At 39.8% G+C, this 24,914-nt stretch overlaps 1 protein-coding gene across 6 annotated transcripts in view; it reads left to right on the forward strand.

Annotated features, from left to right (window-relative positions):
• The window catches only part of LOC139453258 (cGMP-specific 3',5'-cyclic phosphodiesterase-like), a 151,697-nt gene that overhangs the window by 91,141 nt on the left and 35,642 nt on the right, over positions 1-24,914 (forward strand). For all 6 annotated transcript variants that reach the window (XM_071234887.1, XM_071234884.1, XM_071234882.1 and 3 more), the window contains one exon: positions 10,776-11,506. In XM_071234887.1, coding sequence (XP_071090988.1) covers positions 10,922-11,506 — 585 coding nt within the window. In that variant the 5' untranslated portion in view covers positions 10,776-10,921. The remainder of the gene's footprint in view (positions 1-10,775; positions 11,507-24,914) is intronic.

Consider the following 24,914-nt stretch of genomic DNA (forward strand, 5'->3'; position numbering starts at 1 on the left):
AGAATAGAACTTTATGACAGTCAAGGACGAGGCACGGGTGAATCATTGTTCAAAGTCACATAATCGTGCCAGCGTACGCTGAACATGATCCGGCTTTACATTATCACATTATTATTATGTACAGATTAAAATTAAAAATGCAGCACAGAGGGTTTGGTTGATCCTGGCAGAGTCAGAAGGTTAGGCTCATCAACAGCTCAGGGCCCTTGCCCCCTCTACAAACACGCTTATAACGAACTTCCGGATATAACGAACTGTTTCTTGGTCCCGTCCATTTTGTGTGTATATGTTGACAATGTACATATGCTTATAACGAACTACGGTTATAAAGAATCACAATTACTGGTCCCTTTGAGTTCGTTATAACCGTAGTTGACTGTACCTGCAAAGATGTTATTTATGTTCGCATTACATGTGTTACACCAATTCATGATGTTACGTGTTTCACAGCAGTACTTCTGTTTTATAATGAGATTATAACATGAAGAAGAAATCGTTAGTATCAACCCTGACCCAAACAACTAGAATAGAACTTAATGACAGTCAAGGACGGGGCACGGGTGAATCATTGTTCAAAGTCCCATAATCGTGCCAGAGGACGCTGAACATGGTCCGGCTTTACATTATCACATTATTATTATGTACAGATTAAATTTTTTAAAAATGCAGCAAAGAGGGTTTGGTTGATCCTGGCAGAGTCAGAAGGTTAGGCTCATCATCAGCTCAGGGCCCTTGCCCCTTCCACACGCAGCCCAGACAGCGAATGGGACTTCTCCCAGGAAACGCTGCCTAGTCAAACCCACCAAGAAAAGTGCACAAATCAATTCTATCACGAAGAACCCCAACGTTAATCAAACCATGTCCTCCCATAATGATTGTTAAATATAAGCGATTGAGGGAAGAGCGAGGGTGGTGGGATCTATTGTCTGACATGATTCTTCGTGTGTCAATACCCTGAATTTCTTGTTTCGTCCAATCAACAAAACAAAATGAAAGGACGGGTACAGCATAAAAATTTGTGGCTTTGATTTTATTGCGAGCGTTCAGCTCCGAACTCCAGATTTTCTTAAGTCTACTTATGTACTCTGCCCGAAGGTTTTCCTTGGCATTCTGGAGTTTGTCCCTAATCTGCATCCCTAAGTACGTATAGGCCTGACCTTCCACGAGATGGTCAATAACACCTCCTCCCCCCCACCCCCCTCCACCCCCCACCCCCCACCCCAGTAAACTGACTGATCCTACCTCTTCTACCTTGCATCATTTCAGATGAAGAATGTTGCATTTGTCGAGTCCAAAGGACATGCCGATATCATTAGAAAAGGACTTGACAAGGGGAATCTGTTTTTTTAGTGTGGATCCTCCATTGGCAATAAGTTCAAGGTCATCCATGTAAAAGATTATTATTATTATTATTATTATTATTCGTGTTTCATTAAAACGTAAACTACATTAGCTGTATGTGTTGATAAACTCTTGCGTCTTGTTGACAGGAAACAAGAGTTATAATTGACAACAACATGATAGGGTCAGGATAGACGTTAAGGCGAGGGCACATTGTCTAAGTCAACAAAGGGGGAAGCTGCATTGATTTAGCAATTGAATATATTTTACGTTAACAATTATTGACGTTTCATGGTCACGTTTCCCCGTCGTGTTGATCTTTTAATCGGAAACAAGGATTATCATGCCATTAGTGGACTTATGAATGACAAACAATGTGTCAAAATTCTTCCTATTTTAATCTTAGCTCTTGAATATTTAAACACCAGTAATATCTAAATAGATCCCCAGCATATCGTTTGCAATTCACTTTGGTATCAAGCTCGCCTTTAGTGGAGCTTATGCTTCCAAAATGTCTCAGATAAATCAATCCCATGGGTCTTTCACCATAATAACATGACATTTGCACTGGAATAGCCATCTCTTGAAATATTCAACAACCGATGAGTAAACAATCCCTCGACAGCTGATATTAAGACATATCCTCACAAGTCTTGTAGACACGTGTGAGGCAATACCTTATATACCTGATGCCTTATGTACAGTGAGGTCAGCGACAATCCCTATTGATTAGGTCCTCAGTCTTTGGCTTTCACTGTACGAGACAACGCGTATCTCCATCCTCACCTGTTGGGTCTGTGTGTCTGATGTTCTGTTTCTTCTTCTCGAGGAAGGTCCGTGTGTATAAAACACTGATTCTTCATCCTTTCCGGATCCCCAAAATGTAAGTTAGTGCTCTTATTTCTATAATGGTTTACGAAATGTGGCTTGTCTGATTTGAGACATATTATGAATATATAGTATTTGTAATTATTTTGTTGTTTGTATAAACAGTAGCCCATGCCAACTTTAAATATGATTTGTAATACACTAGCTTATAAGCTTTACATAAACAATACTGTCAGTCTTTGAAGGTACTAAATCTAAACTGAAAAACGACAAAAAGCTTTCAGGTCATTCATTCGGTGTATTTCTCCAAGGGCAAATACCGGAGAGCGTTGCTAAATGTCATGATGTGGAATCACGGAAGTGCAGCGTGTAGACTTCAGCGGCATCGCGATTTGTAGCTCAAACCAATCTAAGGTTGATCTATTTTTGTGTGGAATGGAGTCATATTTCACTCGCTTTATGACCATATATAAACACACTTATCAAATTGGAAATTCAAAATGGTTTCCTTGACTACGAAGCGTTTAATGATTACTTCCGAGTGAGAGAGTCTTAGTGGTATTTAATGATTTTGATGCGTCTGTGAGACAGATTTACACCAATCATGAAAAAGTAGGAACAACGAATAATTTACCATTTAGGTAATATTTTAATTATATAGTTCCATAATCAATAGACTGTCTAGCATATATATCTTGTACTGTGTGAAGATTATCCTCTTCAATGGTATAGATGCAATGGATATTCTTTGTGTGATTTTACTTACTATTAGAATTCTGGACTCCGTACCACCATCCTTTGTGTCGGGGATAATAGTATTCTTGTACAAGGTTGCCATTATGAACCAACAGTTATCCTTTAGTGAGTGAGTATGGTTTTACGCCGCCTTTAGCAATATTCCAGCAAAATCACTGCGGGGGTACCAGAAATGGGCTTCACACATTGTACCAATGCCGGGAATCGAACCCAGGTCTTCGGCGTGACGAGCGAACACTTTAACTACTATGCTACCCGACCGCTCCTAGTTATCCTTTACATTAGCATTCCAGTCATAGTAACAGAAAAAGGGGTTAAACGTTAGGTTGGTTGTAATGCTCCCTTTCAAAGAACTGTACATTATTGGCTGCGTTATAAATGCACTCAATGCACTCATCGTTTGGCCTTCAATGCGTGTAGTGAGTAGGTAAGGTTTCCGCAGAGTGACTGTTACAATGATGGCTAGAACATTAGCATGGCTACCCATGTGTGATTCAAACAAGGCTGTTAGTCTGGGGATTCCGGAATAGAATTTGTCCTCTGCTGTCATCGCAAGAGTCGACGAAAATGAATAGGGATCAGACTTGGTGATTGCGTGTCTTCGGTGTCATGTATCGTTGTTCGTGCTTTTACTGGCTCAGGCTTGATTATTAGATCAGATTACCAAGAATTAACTGGAATATTGATGAATACGCTGTTTGCAAACATTCAGTCAAACCAGGTTAGTCGTTATAATCACCTTCCGGTTTGCACAAGGTACCTGATTCCGAGCGAATTGGTACGATGTGTACCCGTCCCTATTATGGAAGTACACTACGTTTATAACGAACACGAACTTAGGGATAAAACGAACTATATTTTTCTCTCCCGGGCATTCGCTCTATATTTGCTCTCTCTATATGTTGTATATATTCTTATAACGAACTAAAATGAGTAGTCCCCTTGAGTTTGTCATATCCGTTGTATATTGTACAAGTATGTGTGTTAGTACACGAAACCAGGATACAACAAAACCATGGATACAATCAGTATGTACACATTCAGTCAGTCCAGTACAATCAGCAGTGGAAGCGCCCATACAAGGAGAGAAATAGTGTAGACCTGTGATCTTTACCATGATATATGTTTTTATAGAGACATTGTCAATATCTCTGAGAAATTTATCCATTAAATCATGTTTTTACCAATTGTTAAAACATTTAGTGTTGTAGTCCCAAAGTAAATAACAAACATTATGAGATGTACGCTTATATGGATGACCAAAAGGAAAAAACATCATGTGAAATGAATATGTGTTGTGAGAAAATATAATGTGAAATGAATATACGGTACTGAATTATTCAGTGAATTTGGTTTAACGGCTAAGTTGGCAAAGTGTTCAAGCTTTATCATTTAATCTCTGGATTGAAAATATTTAAAGATTCCTTTTATTCATTAGCCTTTTGGATAGATAATGGAAGGAGCCAGGAGACTATCTCCGTTTTGAGAAACTAAATACATTGTCAATGTATTGTAGACTTGCTTGGTATTTTTCAAGAACTTTGTGTCAGGGTCTGTATAAGGGACAAGCTTTATCTCTCTTCCTAGATGATGAAGGTTTTAAAGGGCGTTTATACGACTCTTGCTCAAATTGTCTCAATATGATTGAAGCATTCAATGCCTTAGTTAAGCCTTAAAAAAGTCGTATGGCAGACATGTAGAATGTCCAAATGTGACGCTTCAGTGACCAAAATTATGGCGGATTCATTTCCCTATTTGGACTTGTACCATATGTTCTTGTGTTTGTTGAGATGGACACTTGCCTTGCCTTTGTATGTGTTTTTGCCATGTGCGTCCGGTGGGACAGGATGAACTTAGTTTCCCTTTCGCGAAACACCTGGTATAATCACTATCTTACATTGATTCAGAAACACATGATTATAATGTAGACGAATGCGTACAATGGACAATGCTTTTAGTGGAGATCTCTTATGATAATGTCGCTTATATCTATTATCACAGCATGTCGTCTTAATGTGGGAGAAATCCAATAAATATGTTTACTTTCGTAAAACCCACGAGCACTGGCGTAGTATTTTACATACAAATGATCAGAAGTTCTATATCGAGCTTTATAGCTTATGTTCGGCATACGTTTAGTTTCAGGTAACATTGTTGCAACATTAACAATACAAACAGCAAATCGCCATGCGGAGTCGCCTTAGGCGAACCAGAATTCGACTCCAAATTTCGATCTGATTATGATTTTTCATGGTAGTGACGTGTTGACTGCAGTGTTTGATATGTTGATTTACGGCAAGACACCAGAATGAAGCGACTGCTAACAGTGTTATGGCCAGGAAGGCACCACACGTTGAAACTGATCCATACCAGGTCATCAATTAGCTTCCTCACTGTAGTACAGGAAGGTCGAGCAGGGCTGTGTGTCGTGCTACTTTGATGCTGGTTATCGCTGTAGCCCACAACATACATCAACGTTGTTGCTGCCGTGCTGACATCATATGAAGACATTTTGTTTGTAATTACTTCTTTCTTACGCTTGCATACTTGGAAAGACATAAGTGTAACAGTGGTGGATGAGAATGTGATATTTAGTTTTACTTAAGCTGCAGGTGATGGTTGTTCTTGATTAAATGCCTTAAACCTTGGTAGCCTGAAACATGTTTTGTGTCGATAGTAGCTGGTGTTTGGCCATTGGAAAGCTATTTCCATTATATCACGATGTGTGAGTATAATATGGGAGAAAACACCATCGTGGTGTTACAAGTAGGGCAGGACACCTGTCGTCATCACTGATTTTCAGTGATCCAGTCATATATTTTTCACCGCTATTTTGCCTTTTATATCCAATGGAATCTGTTTCGTTTGTTGTTGTTTAACGCCGCACTCAGCAATAGTCCTGCTATATGACGGCGGTCTGTAAATAATTGAGTCTGGACCAGATAATCCCTTGATTGACATCATGAGCATCGATCCACGCAATTGAAATACTATGATATGCATCAACCAAGTCAGCGAGCCTGACCACCCGATCCCATTAGTCGCCTCATACGACATGCATAGTCACCCAAGCATGGCTTGCTGAAGACCTATTCTACACCGGATCTTCACTGGTCGGCATCTGTTTTAGTGGATAATCGAGATATGGTTATTCTCTGGCGTTGACGTTTTATATTAGACACCTATCAAATTTCCAATACTCTGTAGTGCTGACAGACTACGGATCACAATGGGTGGGAATCTAGGATTCAAACTCGCACCCAATGCATCTTGGCAGCTAAGGGACACCGAGAGGAGAACTACACCTGAAATAGAATATCCGTATATGGCGACTACCTTTTTCATATCGTGATGGTATCACTAGAAGGAGACCAGTGGTCCCTAATTTCTGGCATACTACCTTCTGGAACCTACAGCTAGGTATATTACACACGCTGTATGAAGTTCTGCACACGCTGTAGATCACGTTCCCTCAGCCATTGCTGATCCAGACGGTTCTGACGTGCTGTCGACTTTGAAGTAGTACAGAATGACGTACTTTCGCTGTGTTAATGAACCGTATTGAGTGATGCATTTACTGCAAGACCTACCGATAGTAATGCACCTTTGGGATATGTAAGGTCGCAAGAGATGACATGGAGCATTGAATATATCAAACGCGCTGTGTTTCCCATGTCGACACGAGGTAGTATGTATGGTAATTGCACATTGGCTGGAGCTGACTTTATCGAATGGCATTTGCACATTCAGCGTCGTCTTACTAAGGTTCGTAATATACACGATCTTTGATTTGTTTTATTAGCTCTGTATTCATTTCCACATAGTCATAAAGAATATATGACCAACCCAATGTTTTGCCACCGGGTCACGTTTCGTGGATCCTTAAGCCCCACTAGTTTACAATGATGTATTTAAAGTTGTATCCTTTGTTCTTGTATTTCACATAAATCACCCATTGGAGATCAGAAAAAATCGTAAATGGAAGGATAGAGGCAATATCATGTGAATGACTAATTTCGCATTTATATTTTGAAAGCACATCAACTATTCCATGTAATGTTTTATGTAGCATGTCCCGTTTTATATCTTGTATGTCTATGAATTGTATATTACCACTCTTGGAGCGTCTACTCTGGTCGCCATTCGCTGATCAGAGCTTAAATTCATATTTATTCCATGCCCGTGCTGGAAGGTTTGAAGAGATAAACATAGAAGATCCAAGTCGCTTCCCTTTTGGCTATCCTTCCAAATTCGGACACGCCGTGATATACTAGTAACTGAAATACTGTTCAAATACGGACCTTTTTTGTCTAAAATATGCTCCATTTGTTCTTTCATATTGTACTTATTCTTCTCATTACAAACTTACAATTTCTGAATACTTTCACATTACGTTCACTTTCACTTACACCACCATTGACGTTAACATGTAAACCCTTTGAATTAAACCTTACATATCAACTTATCCATACATCTATTAAAAAAACATGCCTCTTTTTTTTTCCTCCGCACGACGCGTAATGTCACGGCAACTGCCATACATAATGTCTGAATGTGAATAACATCTAGCTTTCGAGAGATGTAAGAAAGATTTACATTAAATCTCACCGTGGGATCACATTCATCAGTATTACGGCGCTACATCAGGGGAATAATGTTTGATGAATGAAATTAGAACTGATGAAGACGTGTCGCACCCTAATTCGGGCCTAGGCGCTATACTAGGATATCGAATGTGATTTGATTAATACAGTATTGCGGTTAATTCCGTACAACACACTAGGCAACGACTGCTCATTTCATTCACGTGTAATTATATTGTCATTTACGTTTTCCAGATAATGTATTTCTGTCTTAAGGTAACGTATCACGGTTTTTTTCGTTCTCGGAAGTCTGGCTTTAGCCTTTTACGACCATTGTGAGATATGTGTCGTTAATTTTTCATCACTAGACGGTAGTCGTGAAGGCACATTATTGGATCCATTACCTGTAATAAGATAACTTTCGGTATGTTTCCTGTAACACAACAGTCTTAGGTTGGCCTTTGAAATCACAGATAGACTTCCATTTCAGGAAAACATGAAAGCATCATTTGTGCAAAAACTACTGGATTTAGACACAGTGTTTATCAGATTGATTCAGAGCTCCAGCTTGCTTGCAGCATGTATTAAACTGTGTGCGAGGACACATGTTCGTTACACTGATATACGTTCAAGTGTGTTTTTACGTGGAACATATAAACGAATTTTTGATAGGCATTTAGAAGTTGTAAAAACATGAATACATGTCATTTTGTTATGGATAACAACTGTTTATGGATAACAACTTCTTTCTATCTTACGACGTATTTTCAGAGCTCCTTCTTGCCCACTCCTCGGGTGAATACGGAGTAAGCGTATAGAGTCAATATACATTCTAAGCGTGCATGATGATATGTTTACATAAAGAAGGAATAATGTTCAAAGATAACGCTATAATAACGAAGCCAATAAGAGTAACGGGAGACACGCCAATTAAGTACACTGAAGGTGAAGTGATTGGGCTGGATGCAATAACAAGCTGGTTATTGTAACACTGACAATAAGGTAATCAAGATGCCCATTTGTGGTTGATAATATTATTAAAGCACAGTGAAGTACACTGGGTAGGTAGATGCCTTGGTCTGTGTTAATAGCCGGTCTCTGTCTTTGGATTTCAATAGTTTATTTGTTTTCTTAAACGTCGTTACAACGAATGGAGGAAGTTGTTAATCATAAGAAGGTGTCATGTATTTAAACTATACACCTACCAAGGTGTCTCTTATCGAGCGCAATGTACATCTATTCCATTTCATCTTTGATATTTTTAATGTCCTCCCATGACATACATTTATTACGAGATTAAACATCTTTCACTTAAATATTAACATTTACACCCTTTTCGGCAGAATTTAATGAAAGCTGCAAAACTTTTTCTCCAACCACCTACTGATAGCATAGTTCATTGTACGACTCTTAACATATCATAAACACGTGTTTATGAATCAGTAAGGGGGTGTTACCTGGTGTTCGCGGAAGAGGCGAGCGTAACCTGCCCCACCGTCACCCGTCACATACACACACAATTCAACCCTGGTATCTGGAAGTCCAGCATATTGCTTTCTTTAGTAAACATTGGAGATAGAGTTGTAACTGTATCTATGGACATCGTGGTTAGTGATGCCACACGGATCAAGGAATGACGTTTTTCTGTACTTTTGCCCTGTTGGATAGATTTGTATGGCGTTGGAAAATCAAATGTTTTCACAGAAATGAACTGAATGCTTTGAGATTCTGAAACTCCAACATAGTGTTCAGTCCATTTGACTCTACACAACACTAGTCGTTTGAATAAACAACAAACATGTAAAACCCTGTAACAAATGTCATATTTCTCAGTAAAGTACAGATTCGCGTACGTTTTGGGGTTGAGTTCCGTCCGGGATTCGAACCCACACTACCAGAGAGAGGCATCTAATCGCAAAGAAAGTGTTATCCCATATATAACACTTGTTACATGTGACCACTTTCTAAATGGCATTGTGTGTTCATGTAAGTCCTCTTTATAGCTATAGCACACATCTGACGGAAGGCAGTATAATTACGCAGCTATAGCACACATCTGACGGAAGGCAGTATATGTACGTAGCTATAGCACACATCTGACGGAAGGCAGTATATGTACGTAGCTAAAGCTCACATCTGACGGAAGGCCAAGGCTCGCTGAATACAATGTTTATTCCTCATGCAGGATATATACCATCCCCAAACACACTCGCGTGATAACCTCTCTCTCTCTCTCTCTCTCTCTCTCTCTCTCTCTCTCTCTCTCTCTCTCTCTCTCTCTCTCTCTCTCTCTCTCTCTCTCTCTCTATATATATATATATATATATATATATATGGCAAGTGTACGTTTGTAGGTTTCAAACCGATTTTATATATACATATGTTGTATGTGCACAGCAGTGTGTAAATGGTCCTCCCTGTAATTTACAACTGACAGAATGTGATCACAGATTTACTTTCTTTGTATGTGTATGAGTGGGTAGTTGTGATTCGGTTTGATGCATCGTATGTGGGTTTGTGTGACGACCCTTTGAGGTGAGGTGAAATGGGGTTTAAAGTCGCGTCCAAGATTATTGCACTTATATAGCGACGTGCATGTACGTGTGTGGTGTTTGTGTGGCTGCTTGTACTAGCCCGGACTGATGCCGATTTATAGTGCTAGCTCATTAAGATACCATGCCGCAGTTTAACATGAATACCCAACTCAGACTCAGTATACTGACCCCGAGCCGGCCAGTCCTTGTTTTAGCCCCTTAATGCCGAGCGCCAGACAGGGTAACAACAAGTTCCATCTCTTAACGTCTTTTGGTATGACGCGGTCGGGGATTGAACCCCGGACTTTCCGCTCTCCGGGCGGACGCTCTACCACTAGACCACGGAGGCGGTCTGACGACCCTTTGAAGTCAGGGTGCTAAGAAGATCACATGTCTTTTTTTCAATTGTTCACCTCGTGAAGTGGTGTGATTGTTTCACAACTTGCCCCCCCCCCCCCCCCCCCCCCTTTACATACGATAACCACTTACACGTACGCATAACTGTTTTAGTACCACGTAACCATGAGTGTATAATGACTTTATTGCCGTATGTTTTTATTTAGCTGTTGTAAGTATTCATTGAAGTGAAGGAGTAATGAATCAACGAAGCCTTAACGTTGTCATAGTGATCCGTCCAATCTTGTGTCCACACATCGTTCAATATTTGTTGGTAATGATGTTTGCTGCCTGTGCGTTCCCTCACCTAAAGGGATACTTTGATTTCTACTTTCAGAAACCGAGTCTTGACCTGCGGGACCTCGGGGCTCCCTTGGAATGTGGACGTCACATTTACAGAGATTTAGATCTCGAGGTTTGTACATCACCTGGCAATAAACAAACGCTTCTAACTGTGTGTGGTGCCTGAGCTAACCCTTCACAATGTGTGATCTAGGCGAAGATGTGGTCAACTCGTACCTCCAGAACAACCCAGATTTCCTCACACGCTGGTTGTCGGAACATGGAACAGCCGAACAGCTTCAGGCAGTGGCTGGCAAGCTCACAGAGGAGAGCAATGAAAATGTTCGACCAAGCCTACCAAATTTTACCCAAGTGGCCAAGAATTCAATCACAGGTAGCATCTTTAAACAGTACCTTGAAGGGTCAAGGGCGAGAAAGACCTCTATCAAGAAAGACCGGAACTCCCTACAGCACATGTCTGAGGAGGATATATTTATGGAACTGATTCGAGACATTTCCAGTGAGTTGGACGTCAACGTGCTATGTCATAAAATCCTGCAAAACGTCAACATTCTTACCAACAGTGATAGAGGAAGTCTGTTTCTTGTTCGTGGATCCAAAGACAATCGGTACCTGGTGTCTAAGCTGTTTGATGTTACTAATACATCTACGTTGGAGGAGTCCATTCACACAGCGGACAATGAAATCAAGGTGCCTTTTGGGAAGGGGATAGCAGGTCACGTAGCCCAGTCCAAAGACACTGTCAACATAAGAAATGCATATGAGGTAAGTGCACTCAATGATCACGCGAGATCATGATTTATGCTTCAGCGTATTCTCTACATAACTACTAACACGTAATACTGTATACAGATATATTTGCGAGAGTGCGTGAGTGAGCAACGTTTTACGCCACTGTGATCAGCACTTCAGTTGCATGTATTTATAAAACCTCAACGCCAGAGAATTCGACAGTTCATCTAGACTGATATGTTTTGGCAGGTCCTGTGGTGTTGATAGTATATGTATACATAAAACAGATTCATTTTGACGTAAAAGTGAATACAGAAGCGACAAAACCCTTTTCAGAATCATACGAAACCATAAGAGTGGATTACCCAACTCCTATTTTCTCTCGGAAGCATGTGCTTATGAATCAGTATGAGACAGTGATGATATTAGGTCTTCGCGATACCGTGGGCGTATCCCGACCTACCGATTTCACCTGTTACCAACTTGCTTGAAAATGCAAGTCAACTGATCACATGAAAAGATTAACGGCATGCCAGATTAATGTCAGTGGGAAAAAACAACCAACAAAGGTCAGTGACGTTTGCCACTTTGGTGATACCCGGGAACTTGTGATGACAAGCTAAGATTTTTATCGTGGCAAATTTTGGGATTCGAACGTACGATCAGTAACGTCGTATGTTCGTGGTATTGTGGTTCGTGGTATAATAGAGGCAGCAAGTCCAACAGCAAGTCCAACATATCATAATTTGTCATGTCGTGGTGGTTGATATAATACTGAACATTAAAAACAATTTCCGTTCTAATAAGGATACTGTTGATGAACCCTTTTCGTAAATTTGTAATGGGTATAGCCAATAACATGTATATAAAGAACAACTATTTCTTACTCAGTCAAATTTAAATCTATTATTTTCCTCTGTTATCCAAGGGCCGTGAAGATCCGAGTTAGAATTGGTCTTCAGCTTGACCTAAAAGGCAGCTAACGGGATCCCTTGTCTGATCCCGACTCGATTATTTACAGACTGCCGCCATATAGCTGGAACATTGGCGGGCGCGATTTTAAGCATTTATGCATGAGTAACTTCTATATGGATACATTGACAGGTCATCATGTATGATAATCAGCTCTTTGAAATAATCTCTTCCACAGATTATCCCATTACGGTACGTAAACTGCAGGGATTGTTAGTCAGGGTTATCTTCTCATTGTTATGACCCACAAAAGAAAAAAAGGCTTTCTTTGGGGAAGGGATAACCTTGATTCTGATGACGATCTATCCACTAGCCCACAGAGGCGGTCCCTGCGGTTACATGATACATAATAGCGATCCCACGCCGTATTATTGATAGAATACTGCTGATGTAACATAATCCCCTATTCCTGTCAAGGATCGACCTATGAATATAGGTATTTGCGACTTGCAAAACTGTCCCAATAGGTGTATGGGTGTCCTGCTCTATCTGAAAGTTAACCTTTTTGACACTGTATCAAAGTCGTCTAAGGCGCCGCGTTTCGTTGTGCGATAGAGCGAGGAAGTCCCTTGGGCACGCCAGAAACCTATGATTGTGGGTTCGAATCCCGGTTCGCTCCGATTACCCGTGCTCGTTGGTTTCACCGAAGTGGTAAACGTCTGAGACCTGCATCACATGGGGCTTTCCTCCCACATTAAGCCGACACGCTGTGATATGACAGGGGTACTGTTAAAAGGAGCGTTAAACCAAACTCACTCACTGATACTGTATCAATAGATGTTTACACCTTAGTTTTATGTTACAAGAGTCTGGTTTCTAACTCTTCATCTCAGAGAAAGAACACACTGATAGTACTCATGGTACAGGTTCAGCTGCCATATCGTAGTATGTGAAATATTAGCGATATAACGATTTCCTTAATCATAAGAAGTCTCCACTAAAACCAGTTCCTTGTAGGATTCCGACTAAACCATGTTTTTATGAATCACTATCAAATCGTAATGATACTAGGTGTTCGAGAAATGTAAACGTATCCCACCCCACCGATGGCATCCGTCACAAACAAGTCAATTGCAAAACACAACACGGGAACCCGTGGTACACATTAAAATAGGTCATTACTTCGGAGAAACAAACTCCTTGCATCCCGTTATGCTGAAAAATGTAATTTTAATGCTGATTAATTCCCCCAAATTGCTGCACAAGGCGGTGCTTTTAGCAAGAATACTTTAGATGCATCTAAATTGTTTCAAAATCCTAAAAGGTCGACGTAAGGACATTGATTTAGATTTCTAATGGACAAACACAACACAGTGCTCTAGGCGCATGTGTAAAAACAACAACCGATGATCAACATCTGATACAAATGGTTTCAGAACTGCACTAAGGCTCATTGTGGAAATGAAAAACGACAGCAGTCCACGGACTTAAAACATCCTTGGGTGATGAGGTTCTCAGATGGCGGATAGCATCCGGTCGGAGTCAAAAGATACTCATCCGGTTGTGCTCAAAGAAAGCCCACCATCTGAAGGTTTCTATTAAAGTTGTTTGTGCTGAAAAGGGAAAGGACACTTTTAGGTTTCTCAGAACCTTGTGTTATTGGTTGAAGCTGGTAGAAGGCTGTTGAAAAGCTCTACCTTTTCTGACTCTAATGACAAAGAATAACAATGCATTATTTTTAGATTTTAATATATATGTATAACGTTTCGTGTACAAATGCGGTATTTTTAGAAGATATATTATAGATTAATCTTGGGGGAAATAATACAACACGAATTTCTGATATTTTTGTTGGTGTGTGGAATGTTATCAACTAGATAAAGCACTGAGATGGCATGCGGGATATATTGAAAACATCTTAACTCTACTGGAATGAAATCGAATGTGCCACATGGGGTATATAACATGTTTTATATGTATTTGATATTCATAAACGTTAATATTTCAATTCAAACTGGCATGATGTTTAATAGCCATTTCTTAGAAGTTGGCGGATGACAAAATAGACACAATCTATGGATAACAACTTCTTTAATAATTATACTTTTATAGCCACGTTTCGTACTTGACAACGGTAAAAGGATCCGTACCGAAACTGCTATAATGTAAATATTAAAGAAGATATTCATAAATTGTGTCTACTTTTACATGCATCCATGCCAGAAGCAAAATGCAGGCTTTATCTCGTCTATGTCTTTCTGATAACGAACAAGAAATTATATATAAAGACAATGTTTACTGTAAATTAATCAATGAAAATTTTAGATTCCTAGAAAGTAAAGGCTAGAAGAGCGTGGTCGGTTTTGTATTTGCGTCATTGCCTTGGGGCAGCTAAGCACATCATGTACCCAGTGAAGCAAAACAAGTACAGATTAACCAGAATTAGAATGGATCAGTGAAACTTTCATACGCGATTACGCTCAGAGGAAAAAGGCTGTGAAATAGTTCGCTTCTTGCAAAAATAAATGTTGCTAATGAAGTTAACCGAAACACGCTTTCGCCATCGATTAAGAAAGCTTAACTAAGTAATATGTCATCTTAGGACATTTAAAGCATTCTGCTACAGACACGGTCGTGGTGTTCTACCAGAAGCTCGGTAATCGTGAACCAGCGGAGTAGTACTTGAGATAACAGAAAGCCAAATTGAATCGTTCTTAAAGGTTACACAATGTGGTAGAGCAATCTTCAAGAGGATGATATTTATGGATTCGCGTGTTCAGTATATATAGGGTCGAGACAGATAGCTACAGCAGAGAATAGCAATGATATACAACGGAACGCAAATACAGAACAGAGTGTTACACTCCAGCTCTGTTATTTCCATGTATCACTTGAGTAAGGTTTCTGTGTGGTGCCTGAAATATCCTTAAAGGCATTTTGATCTACTGTAGGGTCCTCGCTTGTCTCAAACCGCGTGTAATGATAATTTTCCAACGGGCTCAAGTTCACGTGTTTTTTCTCTCGAAGTCGTATTCAATCGTAAACGTAATCGATCATATTCCGATATTCGTTTTCAATTTTACGTTCATCGGGGGTATTGGACGACGATCCACTGAAGTATGGTGGTAAATGTAAGTTTTGATGAAATTTAGTTTTGTATTATTCTATTTTTCATGATGTATTTCGGTAAACACATATCTTTGTAACTTGTTATGTTACATTCATTCCAGTATCAGTAGCGAGGGGCACGGAAATTTACGACCTGAAAGTTCCGTGGTGTACAAAGCTTTCAGCTCGTAAAATCCTTTATATTCCGCTACTGACACATATGCCTCATGGTATCGTCTGTGTAGAGAGCTCTATTCTTCCTCTTCACGACCATCGTCATATGGATGGTACGAGGTAACATGAGTTCTTTCACCGTCAATCAATGGAACAATGTTAGAATGACTATGCCGTATGTGAGGGTACGGGAGGCCAATGCGTTGTAACTACGTTTAGAACCTTTTCCCCTATGATATCGAATCAAGAACAACTACCTGTACCATCAAATATCACCCGTATGTTTCATACCAGCTCATTATGAAATGAGTTATGTCAGTGAATAAAGAAGCAAATCTATAAGTGTCTGTTCATGAAACAGTACCACAGTTCATGAATAATCGATATCCATTTTCACAAAGGGCTGGTAATGGTATTTGAGTTAATAAGACTATTTGCGGATACACATTCTTAAATCTTCTTCAGGATTTTGTTGTGGGGTAATCAGCAGATATCTGTGCGTTGTATATGTACTTGTATCCTAGTATATTGTACTGAGCAGTGTCGACATTGTAAGATGAAGTACCCTCCTCCACGGGGCCAATGTTAGTTTTTAGATTACTAAACGCTTTTAAAATACAATAAAGCAATAATTCTTAAACAGAATTACACCAATGATGTTATTCATGCAATATTACACATTGGCTTGTGCTGACATGTTAGTGGTAAAATGAGGGATATTTGTTTTCTTTTAAACAAGATATCATCATCAATGTTCGCTCAACGGGTAATAATTACCATTCAGCTGATATGGACACATAGATATTTCAAGAGAGTTATGAAGTATATACATTGAAACTGTGTTTGAAGATTACGGCCCTCTGTGAAATGGTCCGGATCCCTATTAAGAGATTACATGACCATTGTTGTGGAGTACTCGCTCCTTTGAGTGAAGTGTAATGTCCCATTGACAATATCGCAGCCATTTAAAGTCCCTTTAACTATATGTAGACGTCCTCCACATTATTCGTTCGGAGTGGATAGAGCGTCTGCCCGGAGAGCGAAAGGTCAGTGGTTCGATCCTCGTACTTGTCACCCTGCCCAACTCAGTGTGCTAGCTTGTGTACTAAGTAAGGATAAGATATATGGTTGAACAAGTTCTTTATTACAAATGGGAGCCACGTTTTGGTGTAGGATCTAACACTGTTATCAAGCAAGTGATCCATATATCTTATCCTCACTTTGTCCAAACTAGTACAAACAGACACATGCACACACACACGCAGACACATACACGCAGACACACACACACACACACACACACACACACACACACACACACACACACACACACACACACACACACACACACACACACACACACACACACACACACACACCACACACACACACACAAACACACGCGGGTGCATATACGTTAAACCCCACTTCACCCCACCTTTTTGGCCCGGACAGCGGATGTTCCTAATACGCGGGGTTTGGAATAACGAGGTGACACTGTATTCAAGCACGAGGTGATTGTATGCCGCTGGTTGTAAGGCTATTTGAGTGTCCATGCATTTCCAGCGGTATTCAAACTATATCTTTACAGAGAAATATCCGTCCACGTTAGATTTATAGTGATTGAGGTTTGTAAATATATTGCATGCACGTCGTTTACTGACTGTAATTTTCTGGTTAACAACGAAAGTACATTATCTATGCGTTCATCCAAACAGACCACAACATACCCAACTCTGTACACAAAGTCTGGTGTCAATTTTGCAATTAAGTGTTCCTAACCTCTTCCACTTGATCACATTTTGTCAACACTCAACCTTCTCAGATCGTCTATTGTAACAGGGCAGCGTGTCGCCACCCTCGCCACACTGTTTCCCTCTCATAATGCCCTGAATAACGCTCTTTAATCGCATTCAGCTAGGCGTTAAGTGACTTATGAAAAGCCATACATTGATATTCGTATGACCGATACGTTCTGTCGAGGATCGGGAGCAGTTTGTAGAGTGTTTGGGCGAAAACGTCCAGTCGCCACGAACATCGTGAATCAGGATTAAAGCAGCTGATATGTTTTCGGGTGGAAAGACGTAGAAGGATTTATATTTTAAGCCATCATCAATCGATTTTGGGAACTGAGCAGCTGCTTTAAGGACATAATTGCTCGTCGCTTTTTTCAAGGCAAATCCTAATCAATGAGTAGAGTGTTATGAAATTTAAATACCAAATTGAATACTACATCCCCAAACAAAAAATAAACGGCAATGGCGCCTGATAATTATTGCATTGGAAATGATATGTGACACATATTCTTTTTGATATTTTTATGTAAATTCAAGCCTAATGATGAAATTACTTATTCAAAGTACATGTACTAACGAATGTGGAAAACCTAGTATGGTTCCATTGTGTCAGTAATTATTTATTAACATTTCATAATGAGTTTTACACATCATTGTACAGATACACACGGAGACACACTAATGTGTCTGTATACACTAAACCCGTGAAGATCCGGGTTGGAATTGATCTTCAGCAACCCATGCTTGTCTTAAGAGGCGACTAATGGGATCAGGTGTCGACTTTGTTGATGCTAGTTATCGTATCCCTATTGCGTTGATGATGATGATGCTCGTGATGTCAGTCACTGGATTGTCTTGCCCAGGCTTGATTAATCACAGACCGCCCTAATATAACTGGAATATTGCTGAGTACGGCGTTAAACAACAAAGAAACAAATAAAGAAACAAACAAACACTGTTTAGAGTAGTAAACAAGCGTCTGCTAGCATTCAGAGGTCGCGCATTCTCACCCGAACGCAACCCTGGTGCGACCGCTAGCAGTATTGGTGTAAATGAGACGAGTGTATCCCTGAATCTGATCAACAAAGGACGCCCGTTCAACACAGCTTTATTCTACTCCATACAATGCATGCCTATTCTCTCAGCAATCACCTTAAGCTTAACAATCCAAATCTTTTAGTACTCGATACCACTTTCTCTAGGTCAGCTAGCCGTACAATGGTTTGAAGTGCTTGTTTTGTAAGTAAAAACCCTTGTACCTCTCTCGTATGCCAGAGCCGTGTTTTAACTCTGACGTCACTGTTTGCTCGGGTGGTCGGCCGACAGGGAGGGGACAACGATTGTCAACAAATTTCAAGAACTTGTGGAAAATTATTCGAATTGTGATATGGGTTGGCTTGAGTGCTTTGTTTGATGAATCGACATGGTTGTACATATCCATGCAACCGAGGAGATAATACTGTAGGTTTCACACTTGGTGTCTTCTATCGTAATACGACCTTTTCTGGTTGATACATTGATTCAATGCCGATGTTGGAAGTACAGTATTCTGACTACAATCTGGTACCAATTGCCAATGAACATGTCGAACCAGCCATATGACGAGTAACCGTACGGAGATTCTGTTCGTATATGGAGACCCTTTGATCAGTTGATGGTCCAGTTCAGAGCGCTGTGAGTTATTCAGATGTGATTCAATGGAATTCAGTGGATACCATCGTATTCAGTGGTGAGAGAGTTCATGGAGTGATATGTCCGGGCGGATTCAAGGTCTTGAGCCGGGTGCAGGTACTTCGATTATTCTGTGTAGTTCATATATATTTGAAGCCATACATGGTGTACTACTCCATGTCTTACTATTTGTTGTTTTAAACATTTAGACCATTGTGATGAAGTCAGGATATTGTTGCTGCGGTTGATTCTGAGCCAGGAATCCAATTGTCATTCAGAGAAGTGTCTGACGTCTGGCAATATTACTTGTTTTGTCTTAATATTGATTCATTGTTCAAAGGGTGTGATATATCTGTTTAGAGATATGGCCACACAGATATGCACGTGTTCCATGTCCTGGTAGGTATGTTTTCCGTTTTGCTGGATGCGAGATCTACCCAGTAACAGTTTACAGGAGATCGATTGCAAAATATCAAAGGAAATCCTAAACACATAACAACTGAGCCATGATGACATCGTCAGGCTGTTTCAGTTGATTCTGAGCAGGAAGTCACTGGTCATTCAGAACATGCATTCAACAAGTACAACTGACGCAACTATAGGCCATGATGCAAGTTTATGGAGGAATCATAAGCCAGAGAAATCACTCGAACTTGTTGATTCCGGAAGTAGAATCAGCGAGCCCCGCAGATTCATATGATTTCTCCATTACGTAATTTATACAGCTTAGGGAACATAACAACAAGCAAATCCAAAAGGGAGCTGACGTTTTATGGAATAGGAATAATGCAAATATTGGCATTAGTGTATTATGGACTTTGCAACAGACGGTTTCATCTAGGAAAATGTTTTCTTGTTTATTAACACTAAGTATAATTCTAAGCAACACATATTCCGAAATGGAGCTGAGTGTAGTTATACTAGTATCCATTAATCTCCGATCACATAACAGATTGTTATGCATACAATAAAGCCGTTTCTAAATACTTATTAATCCTCCGTTAATAATCTCTTTCAAGAAGCACGACCTGTTGTTATATATTTCTCTGCGAAGGTCATTGCGTGTCTTGAACGTAAGGACAATAGAACATTTTCTCTTCAATATTCACCCGGTAAACTGTGTATATATACTCCAAAACGTCAACGCCAGAGACCAATCACTACTGATAATATGCATATGAATATGCATATGAAACATATTCCATTGAGCGTTGGGTACAATGTGTGAAGCCCATTTCTGGAGTCCCCCGTGATATTGCTGGAATATTGCTAAAAGCGGCGTAAAACCATACTCACTCACTCCATTGGGCGTACATGTAAAAGGTAAACCAGTGATTGAAATTTATATGAATGGATCACTGAAAATCAGGGATGACACCAGGTGTTCGCGTAATAAGCCAGCAACCGTGATATGAATGCATGTTAAACTCAGGACAGTGTCGTTCGCAGTGAATTCTCCTGGAAAACACATTTCCAGATTAACATATCATTGGACGTAATAATGGAAAGTGTACGATAAATGTGCTTTAAATATGGAATCGGTTTTTGTACGGCCACAGAACGGTGCAGTCGTGTACGTCAAAGCTGAATGGCACAGACCTTTTCGTTTACGTCAGAGCGCCCCATTGCGATAACTGGCTACGTTGTTTATTGTTAACACAAGCCTAACGGTACTTTCAGGTTCATAATGTTATATGTATGTATTCTGTTACCGACGCAATCTCAACCTGAACAATGGCGCTCAGGTCGTTATACGTTTCAACCATGATGCTATCAAACAACTTGCACCTATTGGCACGTGGATATTGTGCATACGATACAGTTGTCATCTACTGTAAATCTACTTCAAACGAGTAAATGACGTCATATTCATAATTTTACTCTATCATATGTCCATGACTAATTCGAACCAGCATTTTAAATGAAGGGGCACAATGTAGAAAATGTTCTCGGAAGAACAGCTGGGAAGGTTTCGATTTCTAAAAGCATATTCCGTGTCATGAGATGTAGCTATTGTTATAATCTGTTTATCTGTATAATGTGTATAATCTGCAGACACTTGCAATCGAGACTGATTATTCTCTGGCATGGACGTTTTGAATTTATTTGTGAAATTAGCCGTAACAGCTATTCGCTATACATTTGCATGTAGCATATTTGTGTCATTCCTTGGTGTATATTTGCAATATTACAATTAAGGTGAGGTGAAATGTGATGAAATGGGGTTGAACGTCGCTTTCAATATTATTTAAGTTACATATATAGGCGTGCATGCACGTGTCTGTGATTGTTTGTGAAGGTCCGGACTTACGAAGGTTGAGACAACATGCCGCAGCGTAACATGGAAACGATATACTGACTCCGAGCCGGCCAGTCCTTGTCTTTCCTCGCTAATGTAGTGAGTGAGTGAGTTGGGTTTAACACCACTTTTAAAAATATTCCAGTTATATCACGGCGTGTCAGCTTCATGTGGGAGGAAGGCCCCAGGTGGTGCAGGTCTCAGACGTTCACCACTTCGGTGAAACCCACGAGCACGGGTATGGTGCTGACAAACCTAGAAACATAATCGGGGCGAACCGGGATTCAAACCCACAATCATAGGTTTCTGGCGTGCCCAACTATGCACAGCGAATCGCCCCCATGTGAAAGGCATGTTTTAACAGATGCGTCATAAGCGTTTCAATTTGTTCAAGGTATTTTATACAACACTAGTTCAACAAAATACATTCATGTTCAAGGGCTTCTACTAATATGCGTTGCGTATCATATTCCGTTTCCACAGAAAACTCATTCAAGAAACTCTTTACTATTCATTTGAGATTATCATATTTATTTCAATAAACCATACAATGTTCAAGTACTACTCGTCAAACTAGCGAGACCACATATCTGGGGCAAAACCCGCATGATTATCTCATGTGGTTCTCCTTACACAATGACGTATAGTGGTACATAAAATGTCAAGGTATGCTGCTATACAAGGCCTATGTTCTCGGGGCGCATTAGATGATTGAGATTCAATACGAAGCATTACTCCTCTTGGCTGTTCATTGACTTAGATTTGTTTGAACCCAAGTGCCACGCCCACATTTAGCCGAATGTATTCAACCGGGCCAAGGACGAACTCAGTCGTTACGATAGAACGTATGTGCCGTTCACTGTTGATAAAGCAATAGACGTAAACACAGTTTTTCTATTGCTGTCCGTTCTGTATATCTGTACGCTTTATGTTAGCAACGGTGTATACTTATCATTTGAAAGTATACCATTAGATTGTGTTTGTTTATAACTTACAGTAACGCTGTGACGTTAGATATAACGTGTTTAATTATAATTAAACTTCCGACCCTTGATTAATTCACGAAGGACAGATCATCTACAATAATTCCGAGTTGTGATTAGCTTATTCTTCATATTACCCATAGTCATTTTCCTGAGAAGATGTTGAAATGTTTGATTTTCATGATCTCAAGTAGAGACATCAACGTCACATAAAATTGTTTGCGACGTTCATATGACGTCAAGTTGTTATGGGGATCTCGCAAACAATGACAACAGTTTAACAAATGTAGCGAACTTGGCAATTAGCAAGAGACAAAGTTATAATGCTCAGTGAGAATTACTGAAAACCACTGCACCGACAACTTGCTCCAGTGGGTAATGCATGTATGTATGTTTTGAGTATTCAGTATTATGAATAAATATTCCATTTAGCGAGCCTTGGTTTAGCGAAACTCAAAACACACAAATGTGATAACATCTTAATCTAGATTCTGTCGTCGAATTTGTATTCTCATCTCTGACAGCAGTACAAAATGATTGAAACTTTTCTGGAATGTACGCATTAATATATTACGTGACAATGTCAGTGATTAAGTTAGTCTGACATTGAGAACAATCAACAAAGTTCCAGTTGAAATTTGTTTTTCAATGGCGTGAATGCCATAGAGGCAAAACAACAAATGCTTAAACATAATTTTTCAACTTTGCAAGTGGTGGCCTATCGTGACAATCCAGTCAAATGTCCCAAACAGCAACAAAATGAAACATGGTACACTTTCGCCGAAATCCAACTTCCAATGGAAACACTGCAATTACGTATATAGAAATTGATCGTGCTTGTGTCCTCGCGAAGTTGCTTAGCAATTTATATGTCTGCCTACACTTGTAAAAGCCTCACCTATGCCCCTTTAGACACTGAGTTTCGGTATCTTAGACTATTATCTCAGATAATTATAATAATTATTCTTGTAATTTGTCCACGTCACGATCGTCAATTCTGACTCGATCGCCGATAGACAAGGGCGACGCCATGTTTGTTTGTAAACACCGAAACGGGTAGCTACATGTACCTTACCTTTCATTTATGACTATTTATCCGTAACTGTCCCCGAGTGATACTGTATTTATCTTTTGACTTTATCCTGCCGAGAAACATACACATTCTATGATAACTAAGATGCAGGGTGAAGAATATTTTTATCGGGTATCAAACTCGGTCAATCGGTCACTTGGTTGATTGCATGCCCTTGTATCCCAATGGCGTGGATCAATGCCCACAATATCGATCACTGGATTGTGCAGCCCAGACTCGGCATTTACTGTCCACCGTTTCATGACTGCAATATTGCAGGGTTTAATTGCAAAAGCAACAAAAAACATCTTTTCTCTCGAAATTTTAGTAATCTTGAAGTCACACTTGGCGATCCCGGGAACTCGACATGGCAGAAACTATGGTACTGAATATTTTGTTCACAATTGTCCAAATGTGTTATGGAGAAACCGGTTCTTAAGAGATTATTTAAACGTTTGTTATTGAAAGATGTATAGGACTTTACTATTATAAGATTTTTCAATTTTATTCACCATTATCCCACCTCACAAACTAAAGGACAAGCTTCATTCCTTGATCCATGGGGCTTTTGTTACAAGACGTGGTGACCATAGATATAGTTACATATCTATTTTCAGAGTTTCACGGCAATTTGCCAAAAAATGAAAACAAATGCCATCTGAAGTATTATAAAGTATTATACATAAAGCGACGAAGCTCTGTCCATGTTCAACAGAAATCTCTGCATAAAGCAGAGTCGAAAGTACGATTAGTGAGAAAACAATATGTGGAATGTTGGACGCCCTCATTGATAACATCTATGCAAAGTTTTGGGGTTACGATATTTAAGCAAGACGTGGGCATCCTCATTGGCACCAATTGTGCTCCCCTTCTTGCTGATCTGTTTCGTTATGCATGTGCAAAGTCAAAACAAGGTCATTTAGCCAAGTTTAACTTTTCTGCTCGGATTGGCAAAGCCAAAACAAGGTAATTTGGTCTTCAGATGTTTATCTGAAGCTTCGTGTATATCCAAGCTCTATATCGTTCAATAACCACCCAATAGCCAATTCCCTTCCACTGATATACCCATCTGCACTAGATATAAATGAGAGCAGTGAGACCGCCTCAACTGTTTTTTTTATCTGTGCACTTAGAGTCAGAGTAACAAAACACTCTCCACAAGACAAGAGGGATGACTTCAACTGTCCAATAGTCAGCTTTCCCTTTACGTCGAGCAGTATTCCTGCAGCTCTAGCATTTGGTGTTAAAATATATTCCACAACTTTGAAGTACAATCAAGCATGCTGTTTCTACCAAGATTTTAAAAAGCGTCATGCGACTCTTGCTCAGACATTGTGCGCTCAACCTTTAGCGAACAACTGGTATCGTTGCAATTTGATAGTGGTACATAAACACACGATCAATTGGAATCGTACAATCATCTCTG

The sequence above is a fragment of the Haliotis cracherodii genome, unplaced genomic scaffold (genome assembly GCF_022045235.1).
Source record: "Haliotis cracherodii isolate W230 unplaced genomic scaffold, xgHalCrac1.p SCAF_9, whole genome shotgun sequence".
Taxonomy (NCBI): domain Eukaryota; kingdom Metazoa; phylum Mollusca; class Gastropoda; order Lepetellida; family Haliotidae; genus Haliotis; species Haliotis cracherodii.